At 43.9% G+C, this 12,078-nt stretch overlaps 1 protein-coding gene and 1 long non-coding RNA gene across 2 annotated transcripts in view; one reads left to right on the top strand and one right to left on the bottom strand.

Annotated features, from left to right (window-relative positions):
* LOC310770538 overlaps positions 1 to 10,262 on the bottom strand; it is a 30,606-nt gene extending 20,344 nt beyond the window's left edge. The window contains exons 1-2 of the long non-coding RNA XR_014552247.1: positions 6,491 to 10,262; positions 4,532 to 6,450 (exon numbers count right to left, since the gene is read on the bottom strand). This is a non-coding gene — a long non-coding RNA (uncharacterized lncRNA). The remainder of the gene's footprint in view (positions 1 to 4,531; positions 6,451 to 6,490) is intronic.
* Positions 5,155 to 9,416, top strand: SLC25A4 (solute carrier family 25 member 4). The gene is made up of 4 exons (XM_083631349.1): positions 5,155 to 5,295; positions 6,541 to 7,027; positions 8,192 to 8,332; positions 8,915 to 9,416. Exons 1-4 carry the CDS (start codon positions 5,185 to 5,187, stop codon positions 9,070 to 9,072), a joined length of 897 nt encoding a protein of 298 aa, XP_083487475.1. The 5' UTR covers positions 5,155 to 5,184; the 3' UTR covers positions 9,073 to 9,416.
* Positions 10,263 to 12,078: the final 1,816 nt, after the last annotated feature.

Below are 12,078 nucleotides of genomic sequence, written 5' to 3'. Positions count from 1 at the left end.
CTCCCCACTGCCACACTATCACTTCTGTCTGTGGGGAAGAATTAAGCAAATCAAGCATCACCACAATCATGTGTCTGCTTGGAGCATATTACATATACGAGTTAGGAGAAAGGGCCATGTCACTGCTTCGCTATGTAAGCAACCAGTGAGTATGTGGCTCAGAGCTTCCAGGTGCCATTTCTGATGCTTCTGCGATGCGGGTGGCGCTGTGTTCTAAATCACTGAGACTCTTGGGCTTGCCGATCAGAAGGTCAGTGGTTAGAATACCCGCGATGGGGTGAGCTCCCGTAGCTCTGTCCCAGCTCCTGCCAACCTGGCAGTTTGAAAGCATACCAGTGCAAATAGATAAATAGGTACCACTGTGGCAGGAAGGTAAATGGCGTTTCCATGTGCTCTGGTTTCTGTCACAGTGTTCTGTTGCACCAGTAGTTATGCTGGCCACATCACCGGGAAAGCTGTCTGTGGACAAATGCCGGCTCCCTTGGTCTGAAAGTGAGATGAGCGCTGCACCCCCATAGTTGCCTTTGACTAGACTTACTCTCCAGGGGTCCTTTACCTTACCTTTTTTTAACCTTCTGGTGCTTGTATATATTGCATTGGGACTAGGGCAACGAGATGCAATTGAGGACATTACCGGAATAAGAAAAGCTGAACATCCCAAAAGTTTATTTCTTGATGTGATCATGAACTATCAAAGAACATGTTGGCTTTCTTTTGCTTGTCAGTTAAGCAAACCTTACTTTGACAATGGTAGGTCTTATGTCCAAATAAATGCAGTTGTTGTTGTTGTTGTTTAGTCGTTTAGTCGTGTCCGACTCTTCGTGACCCCATGGACCAGAGCACGCCAGGCACTTCTGTCTTCCACTGCCTCCCACAGTTTAGTCAGACTCATGTTTGTAGCTTCGAAGACACTATCCAACCATCTCGTCCTCTGTCGTCCCCTTCTCCTTGTGCCCTCCATCTTTCCCAACATCAGGGTCTTTTCCAGGGAGTCTTCTCTTCTCATGAGGTGGCCAAAGTATTGGAGCCTCAGCTTCACGATCTGTCCTTCCAGTGAGCACTCAGGGCTGATTTCCTTAAGAATGGATAGGTTTGATCTTCTTGCAGTCCATGGGACTCTCAAGAGTCTCCTCCAGCACCATAATTCAAAAGCATCAATTCTTCGACGATCAGCCTTCTTTATGGTGTAGCTCTCACTTCCATACATCACTACTGGGAAAACCATAGCTTTTACTATACGGACCTTTGTTGGCAAGGTGATGTCTCTACTTTTTAAGATGCTGTCTAGGTTGGTCATTGCTTTGGTTGGTTGGTTGGTTGGTCATGAACTATCAAAGAACATGTTGGCTTTCTTTTGCTTGTCAGTTAAGCAAACCTTACTTTGACAATGGTAGGTCTTATCTCCAAATAAATGCAGTTACAATAAGTGAATTAGGTGTTTTAGACACTTGGACAATTTCACTCCTGCCACAGTCCCAATGCTAGAACTTCAGAAGAGATGGCAAATACCAGCATAATCTGAAACTATTAACATTTTAGCTGCAGGTACAAAATAGAAGATGAATGTCACTGAGGAATGAATGTACATTTTGAAACAGAATTGTGTGGAAGTTATAAAAATTGTTTTTCCTTATTCATATCTTCCAGAGCCAAGGTAGATAATAGTGATTTTAGCATGGCTAAGATGGAAATGGGTCTCTCCGGAGATGCACGGCAGGGATAATATTACAGTGAATATGTTATAAGGTTATTTCAGGTCACTTGTCTTAGAACAGAGAAAGAATCCAGTTGCTACAGCAGTCTGCTTTCCAAGCAGCAGAAGTCCTTGAGTTTTGGCTTTGTACCTTATTATTCAGGTGAAAAGTCATCTGACCTCAGAAGGCCAGTGCTAAAATAAGCCAGTTTACTGAGAGATCTACAGGTCAACTCAGGGGAAGTAGTCCCAGGTAAATAAGGTCCCTTGCCTCTTCGCAACAAAACTCCCCTTAATTAACCCTATCCTTCCCATCACTGAAACCGCATTGATCTGGGGTGACAAAATGTAATGGATGGCAGGACTCCTGTACCTTTAAAGATTGCATGGGAGAGCTTTTGCCACCTTAGAATGGCAAACTGTTCCCACTTCTGTACAGCTGCTTAAAGTACAAGAACTCTCATGCAAGAAAAGTTGGCTGTGATGATCTGTAAGAGATGCCCAACGTATTTAAAGTAGCTCTATGCAATAAAGAAAAGGGCTTTATAATGCAGAGATAGGAAATCAGAGCGACACATAGCCTGAAGCTTTGATAAACATGAAGAACTTCCTTTGGCCATTTTTCTCTATAGTTGCACCACTACTTTGCATAGCAGTGGTGTCTATGTTACATACTTTGCACTGGAAGCTAAAGTGGAAAACTGGTTCACAAGTAGAGCAGAAGTTGGCAACAGTGGTGTCTAAACTTTACCTATTCCTTTCCTTTGCGCCATCCACAAAGGTGTTTACTTGATCACTTAGGTTTCCATACCTTTTCCTCCCTGCATATGCCGCAGGTGAACAGAGAAGGAAGTGGTGATTGTGCTTCTTGTATATACCACCCATTGCCAGAATCTCCTACATCTATTTTCAAATGGACACACAATGGAGTAATGCAGAACCAATCTGTTGTGCGCACACAGCCTGAGCCTCTTTTGTGAAAATGCCTGTCCAGTAAATAATGCAAAGGATGTGAAGCTGCATACTCATCATAAATTTAAAACACATTTAAAATGCATTTCCTCCCAAAGAATTATGAGAACTGTAGTTGCCCCTCACAGAGCTACAATTCCCACCACCCGTAACAAAATACAGTCATACCTTGGATCCTGAACGCCTTGGTACTCGGACATTTTGGCTCCCAAACACCGTAAAGCCGGAAGCGAGTGTTCTGGTTTGCAAACGTTCTTTGGAACCCAAAAGTCTGATGGGGCTTCTGCAGCTTCCGATTGGCTGCAGAGGCTTCCTGCAGCCAATCAGAAGCCGTGCTTTGGTTTCCAAATGTTCTGGAAGTTGAACGGACTTCCGGAACAGATTCTGTTCGATTTCCAAGGTACGACTGTAGTTTCCAGGATGTTTTTGGAAGGGGGTGGAGGATTGTGCTTTAAATGTATGCTGTATACACAGTATGAGAATATTTTATGGTTGTTGCCATCTGTCTGTCTCAAGAGACGATGGAGTGCCCCTCTGGGAGGTGAAGTCAAACCACTGTGTTAGCGGCACTCCCCAGGGTGCAAGCCAGGGCAGTGTGCACAGAGGTCCTGGGCTGCCCAGATGACATCAGCCTCGCTGATATGGTCCAAAGGAAAGCAGAGCAATATGTTTGGCACCAGTTTTGTTGCAGAAGTTGCCGGAAGGTGCACAAAGCGCCATCCAACCGTCTTAGGATCTCCACTCCGGATTTGTATAGGGTTTACTCCTTAGCCTTTTCTTCTGAATATATTCTGCAAGGTTTAGGGTCAGAGTTTTCCTTCTCCTAAATGGGCTGCCTTCCCAGGTTGATATGCCTACATCCACAAGATCCATGATGTCAGGCAGTGACCGGATTATACTGTATACAAGCACCTCCTGTACTTATAGTTCATATTTTGGGTTACGAACTTTCCATTTCCTAGTCATATGCTCCTGGAACCTCCCACCAGCCTCCTTTCCACCTAAAGAGTGACACCTGCCTTCTGATCACATGCAGTGGTTCTCCTTTCAAGGCACTACTAGGAAAAGAGCAATAACTCCTCCTCACTACATCCATGAATGGAGAGAAACTGCTGGCATGAGATACTCTCTCTCTCAGTGGAACTTTAAAGCTGCAGCTCTGCGCTTTGCAAGAAAACTCATTGGTCTCCCTTCATATTCTAATTCCAGGATCAGCATCTTAAATATGGACGCACACTCCTCACTTCATTACTTTTCAGAGTTCACCATGCACAATAAGTAAATTATGAAGGCAAAAACATATGTGTACATGAGGAAGGTCATAGCTAAATGGCGCAGCACTTGCTTTTCATGGGCAAGGGTACAAGTTGACAGTTAAAGGATCTCTGCAGATGAGCTGAGACAGGTCTCTGCCCCAGACACTGGTGGGCTGCTGCCAGCCAGAGTAGGCAATAGAGAATTAGAAAGACAAAGCAAAGGGCATATGAAAACACAATCCTAATTATACTAAATTGGAAATAAAAGCAGGTGAATGGAGGACAGGGCTATCAGTGGCCACTAGCTTGTTCAGGTCTAGGGAGTGCATAATAAAGAACTTGATCTGATCCGGCTATTAGCCACAATGTCTGTGTTCTACTTCCAAAATTTAATAAATAAATAAAAAGAAATGCGAGGCACAGTGCAGTGGGCTTACAAACTGAAAATAATAATGTTTGGGTGCAACGAGTGTGACCCAGTAGCAAGGACACGGACCGGGAAGATCCTGACTCCATCCCCGGGCAGATACATCTTCAGCCAATCACTGTATCTCAGCTTCCCTAGCCTACCTCATAAGGCTGCTGTGCAGGCTAAAAAATGGAACCCCACCTCCTGAGCTCTTTGGAGGAAGAAGGGCGGGTTTCTTTTATTTCGTATGTTGTAACAGCACGCACAGGCGCGCGCGCCACCATCGCGAGGGCGCAGCGCGCATCTTCGTGCGCTTCCCCATTTCCCGCGCCGCCACTTGCGCTCCTCCTCGCCAGAACTTCGGTCGCCCCGTGGAAGGGTTAACTCTTCCGCCCAGAGAGTGTCAGTTTCGCCCCCGCCAGGGCCGCCCCGTGTGCTATTAATAATAGCGCGAGCACATGCCGTGACATTGCGCTCTCCAACAGGGAGCAGCAGATAACTTTACTTTGCCCTTGCCGAGACGTCCCCCTCGCCAGGGCTGCCCCTTCAGGGGAGAGCAGCATGGCGGCTTTGCCCCGGTGCCCTCGCCTCACGGGGGGTCCCAGCCAATGTGCGCGCGGAACGGCCCCCGGCCGGCCCCCTCCGGCTATCGCGAGACCCAGGGGGGAGCTATAAATAGCTGAAAAAGGGGTAAGGGTCCGTCCATTTGGAACGCGGGTGCTTTAGGTTGGGGGGGCGCAGCTGGGTGGGGAGGTGCCTGTGGACAGCTCCTCCATTAGCCAAAAAGAAAACAAATAATAAAAGGAAGAAAAGAGGAGGGGGCGATTGGTGTGTCGCTCTGACTTGCCTCCATCATGTCTGACCAAGCTCTCAGTTTCCTTAAGGACTTCTTGGCTGGTGGGATTGCTGCTGCCATTTCCAAAACTGCCGTAGCACCTATTGAAAGAGTGAAACTGCTGCTACAGGTAAGGAGGTTGGTTTTCTAAAGTGGTGTGCTTGCGCGTGCACAAAATAAGCTGCCCAAAAAGTCAACCCGCACCTGTTCCTGGAAAGGTTGCATCGTTCTGTGGACCTAAAAGTAATTGGCAGGGACGTTCTTTCCAGATTAACAAGGACAACAAGTTGTTGTTTTTTGGCTTAGAAATTCATATGTCCTTTGTTAGAAGTGGTGATGGTTTGGTGATGGCGATGCCTTAAGTTTCCTGCCCTCAAGAGCTGTTGCTCGGCTGTATCTCTAAGGAAAGGATCTTCCTGTGACTCAGGAGTGGAGCAGGAATTCTACTGTCAGATGGGCTAGAGCTTGAAGTGACTAAATATGGAAACTCCAGTTGTGCAGTTCTGATTACACAAGACCAGCGCAGCTCTTTTTTCCTTGGCTCTGTTTATAGCACAGATCTGCAAGTGTGCTGAGCATTGGGGGAAATGCCTTGAAATCTTTGGTGTTTTATTCTTTTCTTTTCAGTGTGTGCTTGCATGTATATGGCAGATGGCCATTAAGTCCAATGACTTGTAAAAAAAATACACCAAAAAACTTTTGTGAAAGGAATGGTGTTTTGTACCATATATGTGTCAGGGAAACTTCCTTCGTTTGAACCAATCTGGGGGGAAAGTGCTATTTGCTACTAGGATCAGTAGCTTGATAGCTAACTGGAGGTCAGCTGAAGGACATGAACTCTCGGGAGGGCCGTATAAACGGAAGAATGACTTCTTGCATATGTAGCCAGTCTCCATTTAATATTGCATATGCTACCTAATCACCATGGTTTTTTTAAAAAAGAAAGTGTGTGCATAATAGAGAAAATCAAGCTAGTCCATAGCCTATCAAGAACTTCATATGGGGGTATGGGGGGGGTTTAATTGTTTGATTGGAAGGAGGAGCAACTACAGTTCTTCCACTTTCCATTTCTAATGGTCAAGTAAGTTATTATAGTTACACATTATGTGCAGCTGTTATGCCCTGGTGTTGTAGCAAGTGATGCTAATCTCAAGCGGATGGCCAACTTTGGCACCAAACAGTAATCAAAGATAAAGCGGCAGGTGCAAAGATAGGATTGGCTATTTCTTCCAATTGAGAGGTTGTGTATAATGTGCCACAATGATTTTCCTTCCTTCCTTCCTTCCTTCCTTCCTTCCTTCCTTCCTTCCTTCCTTCCTTCCCACCTCCCTCTCTCCATCTCTCTTTCTTCCCATCCCTTTTCTTCCTTTAACAGGTCCAGCATGCCAGCCAACAGATCACAGCTGATAAGCAGTACAAGGGGATCATGGACTGTGTAATACGGATCCCCAAGGAGCAGGGCATCATTTCCTTCTGGAGAGGCAACTTGGCCAATGTCATCCGGTACTTCCCCACCCAGGCCCTCAACTTTGCCTTCAAGGACAAGTACAAGCAGATCTTCCTTGGGGGTGTGGACAGGCACAAGCAGTTCTGGCGTTACTTTGCCGGCAACTTGGCCTCTGGGGGTGCTGCAGGAGCAACTTCTCTCTGCTTCGTTTACCCGCTGGATTTTGCCAGGACCAGGCTAGCTGCTGATGTGGGCAAAGGGGCGAGCGAAAGGCAGTTCACTGGGCTGGGCAACTGTATTGCCAAAATCTACAAATCTGATGGCCTGAAGGGTCTCTACTTGGGATTCAATGTTTCAGTCCAGGGCATCATCATCTACAGAGCAGCGTATTTTGGCGTCTATGATACAGCTAAGGGTAAGAAAGGGAAGCCACTTGATGTTAGTCGAGTAGCAAAACACAGCCTAGATTCTATGAGTTATAGCGTTTTCCCTGAATGTAGAATATGAAATATTTAAACATGCTCCCAAAAGAGGGTTCTTCTTGCTTCAATAGGTTGGTAAGTATTTCTAGTTAAGACAGGTTTGGAGTGTGCTTCATCTTTCTCCCTTTTCTTGGAAAGAAAGAAAACAGGGCAGTTCTTAAATGTCCACCTCCTCATCCAAGTATTTTCAAATATTTATAATGGGTATAATTTGTATTATATGTAGTTATGAGTTAACTTCATAGGGCCATGCACTGATTAGTAAGGCTCTTTTAATTGCCCTTCCCATGCCCCATTACTCAGATACCTATCCTACCCTTGTTGTGACTCTCATCATACAAGGCTCTTAGTCTCCTTCAACCAATCATCTCTTAATATTTGCCCAACTGGCCAAGAGGTTAGTACATATGGATATTCTAGACATGAAGCTAAATATTCCCACCTAGTAAAAAAAATACCTTTCCTTAGGTTCCTACTCTGTTGTTAAGTTCTGGCAGTAGAAGCAATTCCCCAAAAGTGTCATTGTAGTGTAATAGTTTGAGTGCTGGATTTGAACTGTGAATATGTGGGCTTAAATTCCTGAAGTATACCAAGTGAGACGTTGGGAGTGGCCTAATTTCATGGGGCTGTTAGGATAAAGTGAGATAGCCCCATGTTTGCCACCTGAACTTGTTGGAGGAAGGCTAGGATGCTAATTGATTGTGTGAATGCACTTACTATCTGGTAAAGCTATAAAAACACAACAGCATCTGTGTATATGTACGTCTTCCCAAAGCAGCATGCAAAATGACTCGCCTTGGAATTCTGCTGCAGCTGCTGACGTCTAGAATAATAGAATTTTAAGAGTTGGAAGGGACCCAAGGGTCATCTAGTCCAACCCCCTGCAATGCAGGAATCTCTATCATGTGACTTGGATTGATTGGGTATAAAACAAAACTTAACTGGCATGATTGGTCTTGCTTGAGGTAGAACTGATTAAGTAGTACTGATAACACCCTCTCCCCACCCCTCTCTCTTCCTCTTCCTCTTCCTCTTCCTCTTCCTCTTCCTCTTCCTCTTCCTTCTCCTGTCTTCGGGTAATCTACTCCCAATGGTAGGTATGCTGCCTGATCCAAAGAATGTACACATCATAGTAAGCTGGATGATAGCACAGACCGTTACTGCGGTAGCTGGGCTGGTGTCTTACCCCTTTGACACTGTCCGACGTAGGATGATGATGCAGTCTGGCAGGAAAGGAGGTAAGAAAATAACCCTACATTTTTGTAATGTTGCCAAAAAAAATCCTCCATTTTAAATGCTCAAGGGAAGCTAGAAGCCTTAAAAACCAAGTACTTTTCCTTAAGAGGTTAGATTGAAACAGAGACACGGGTGCAATTGACCGTAATAATTATTATTATTGACGCAGTTTCCTTGAGCAATGCCATTTGATTTTATATTACAGCTTTTCTGTTTGGTGTATGTTTACATTTTGTAGTAAAGTGCATTAATAGCACAGTGCTATTTCGGTTCTGCAGTCTTTGGGCAAGTTATATTTATCTACATTTGTCCTGTTTTATAGTACTGGGTTTTAGTATGCATGTATACAAACCAAAGGGAGGAAGGTTCTTTCACTCCCAGAATGTGGTGACAAATTTGAATGTGGTTTCTTTGTGGTGCTGCTGGTGAAATTATAGTTTCATTGTCCTCCTTCTGAAGCAAGTAAAGAGCAGAGAACTGCATTCCAGGTCTTGGGAGGGGTGGGGAATTATGGCAGTATTGCGATGGTCTTTTTCTCCAGGTAATGTAACTATGTTTTACCTGTCCATGTTTGTCATCCACAGCTGATATCATGTACAAAGGCACAATCGACTGCTGGAAGAAGATAGCTAAAGATGAAGGGGGCAAGGCTTTCTTCAAAGGTGCCTGGTCCAATGTGCTGAGAGGCATGGGCGGTGCTTTTGTATTGGTCTTGTATGATGAGATCAAGAAATACGTCTAAGACTCAAATGGCTTGATTCAAATGAAAGTTCTCTTTTGTAAGGTACCTACATGTGGTTTAACGGGCAACAAAGTATTTCCTAGGGAAATAGAGATGGCTTTCGTGGGTTAAATCCAATTCAGAGACCAGGTTGCAGCATTGTAAGATAGATCGATGGTTTGTTCATTAGATTACAGCCAAACTCTTTTGTATGGAAAAACTAAAGAGGCACCTGTATATATAAATATATTTGACAAAGATCCATTAATATATTCCTATATTTAAGTGCGTTTCCTGAAGGCGGCAAGTTACACAGTATTCAGATAACTAGAAATGTGAATTCAATAAATACTATTTAAATCAAAGCTCCGCCAATTTTCTTTTCCTGCATGGCACATACTAAATAAAGGTAGCTTCAAAGACTGTGGAAAACATGGGCATGTTACCTTGCATTTGTGCCACCCACAAAACTACAACCATGTGAATGGTTCTGACCTGTGTATGTCAAACACTGCCAAAAATATGTCATGGGAAGTACAGTCATACAGGGATGAAGCCCAAGTGCTTTAAATAAACAAACTACAGAAAGTGAAGCATAATTTCAATGGATTTCTGTGTGTAATTTCTCTGGATTAAAATCAGGCAATCACTTTTTGCGGTTTAAAATTGTGTAACATGAATTATTCAAGTTTTATCTCTTGTGCTTAATCATTGGTGTAATTGCTGCAGAAGATAGCATATATACATTTTTTTTATAAAAAAAGGTTTTAGTTTTAGCTTCTGTCCTCCCTTCGCACTTACTGGAAGTTTGTGGGTGAAGATTAAGTGTGGGCAGGTGTTGTCATACCTGTATAGCTAGAACGGACCTGTTCTCACAAGAAAACCAGACAGGCTCAAATGAGGGCAGGCAGGAATATGAGAATCCCAGTAGGTACTTTTTATGAAGCTGGAAAATAATCAACAATTCTGAGAAGAAGGCATAGGTAGAAGAGAGGGAATGCATGTAAGAACAAAATAGACATCAAATAAATAAAAATATTTTTGAAACAGCTTTCAACTACTTTAAGGGGAAAGTTCATGGAAACCGTAATAGGCAGCTATAGATTTGTCTCAAATTTAATATATGAAGAACAAGAAAATGGGGGAAGTGAGGAAGAAAACTTTTTTAAGAAAAGCAACCTGATCTTAAATGCCCTGATCAAATAATTACTGGAAAGCAAAGGAAAATAACTTTCTTTAAAAAAGAGACTTGCAGGATACATGCCTTGTCTGAAGTAAGTCCCACTGAATTTAGTGCATTCATTCAACAGTTACTAGCTATAGCATTGCAGCCTAAAGCACTTGTGATATCCTCCTTATTCCGATTAGACACATAGAAGCCAATGGTGAAAGATCTTAGGTCAGTTATGAATAGGGCAGTTCACTATCTCCTATCCTACAATCTGCATATACACACGTGAGAGTATATGTTGAGGTAAGGGGATACTGCACCATAACACACCCGAAATGGCATGTGGCCCACTAGAGGGTTGGGTCAAAGGTGAATGTGGCCCCCCAACCACTATTACACATGCTATAATGAACCAGATAAACACTGCAATTCCATTTATTTCTGCACTAAGAACAAAATCGTCTTGTGTTTTTAATGTATTTGTTAAACATGTGGCAGCATACTATCATCAAATACGACGGGCCATTTATTATACTTGCGTACCATGACACATGTAACAATCTAGCAATCAAGCTTTTTCAGCAGGGGGCCAGTCCACTGATGAATTCCTATGCCCCACAAATAACCCAGAGATGCATTTTAAATAAAAGCACACATTCTACTCATGTAAAAACACGCTGATTCCTGGACAGTCTGCGGGCCGGATTTAGAAGGCAATTGGTCCGGATCCAGCCCCTGGGCCTTAGTTTGCCTACCCATGGCTAAAGAGGAATCTTACCTGTGACACTTTTGGTGCAGTGCCCTGTAAGGTCATTGTCAAGTGTTGTTTTTATTTTGCTTTTGTAATTATAGGAAGCGGAAGCAGCATCTTGAAGCTGATGGAAAATTAATCAGCAACAGACTATTTTTAACTCCTGCCACAGTGGATTATAGATTAGCACTTTGTGGCCTGCAGTTCTGGTTCAAATTGCTTAGCATAAATGTATTGGGATCAGTTTCTTGTCATTCCCTCTATGCCTGTGATTCAGGCTAGAACCTTGATAATTATATAGCAAGAGGAGCTCCATCCGTACACAAGAAAAAGGTCTCAGCAGGCTTGTCCAAGCCCCAAGGTATATCAAAGTGCCAAAAAACCTCCAACCTTTTTTAAAAAGACCCCCCCTTTTTTTTACAAAAATATTAAACACAACTGTTTATACATGCAGCACGTGCCTAATTCACCCACATCTTCTGCGATTAAAAATGGTACCAGGGCTTCCACGATGCTCTTCCAAAGGCCATTTTGGCCAAATTTGATGTGAGATGGAAGATGCTGGAGCAGAGGGAGCTTAGAGGAAGAAAACAGAAGAGCCTGCCAATGGCCCACCTGGTCCAGCATCCTGTTCTCACAGAGGCCACCTGATGCCCACGGGAAGCCAAAAAGCAGGATCTGAGCACAGCACCAACCTCCCCACTTGTGATTCCCAGCATTCAGGAGCATACTGCCTCCAACAGTGGAGGCAGAACAGAGCCATTTTGGCTAGTACCATATTTCACCGCATAATGGTCGCCACCACATAATAGCCCTTTTTTGGTCCATAAAATCTGTCCCAAAGCATTCACCACATGATAGTCACAGGGCATTCTCAGCATGCATTTTCTGTACTAGCCCAATCCATGCCTTCAGAGTTCCCATGTTTAGGAGTGTTACCCCACCCCACCCCGGGCAGCTTCAAAGAAGAAGAAGAAGAAGAAGAAGAAGAAGAGTTTGGATTTGATACCCTGCTTTATCACTACCCGAAGGAGTCTCAAAGCAGCTAACATTCTCCTTTCCCTTCCTCCCCCACAACAAACACTCTGTGAGGTGAGTGGGGCTG

This window comes from Podarcis filfolensis, assembly GCF_964270895.1.
Source record: "Podarcis filfolensis genome assembly, chromosome: 9".
In the NCBI taxonomy this organism is placed as follows: Eukaryota; Metazoa; Chordata; class Lepidosauria; order Squamata; family Lacertidae; genus Podarcis; species Podarcis filfolensis.
This window is presented reverse-complemented; position numbering and strand designations above follow the sequence as displayed.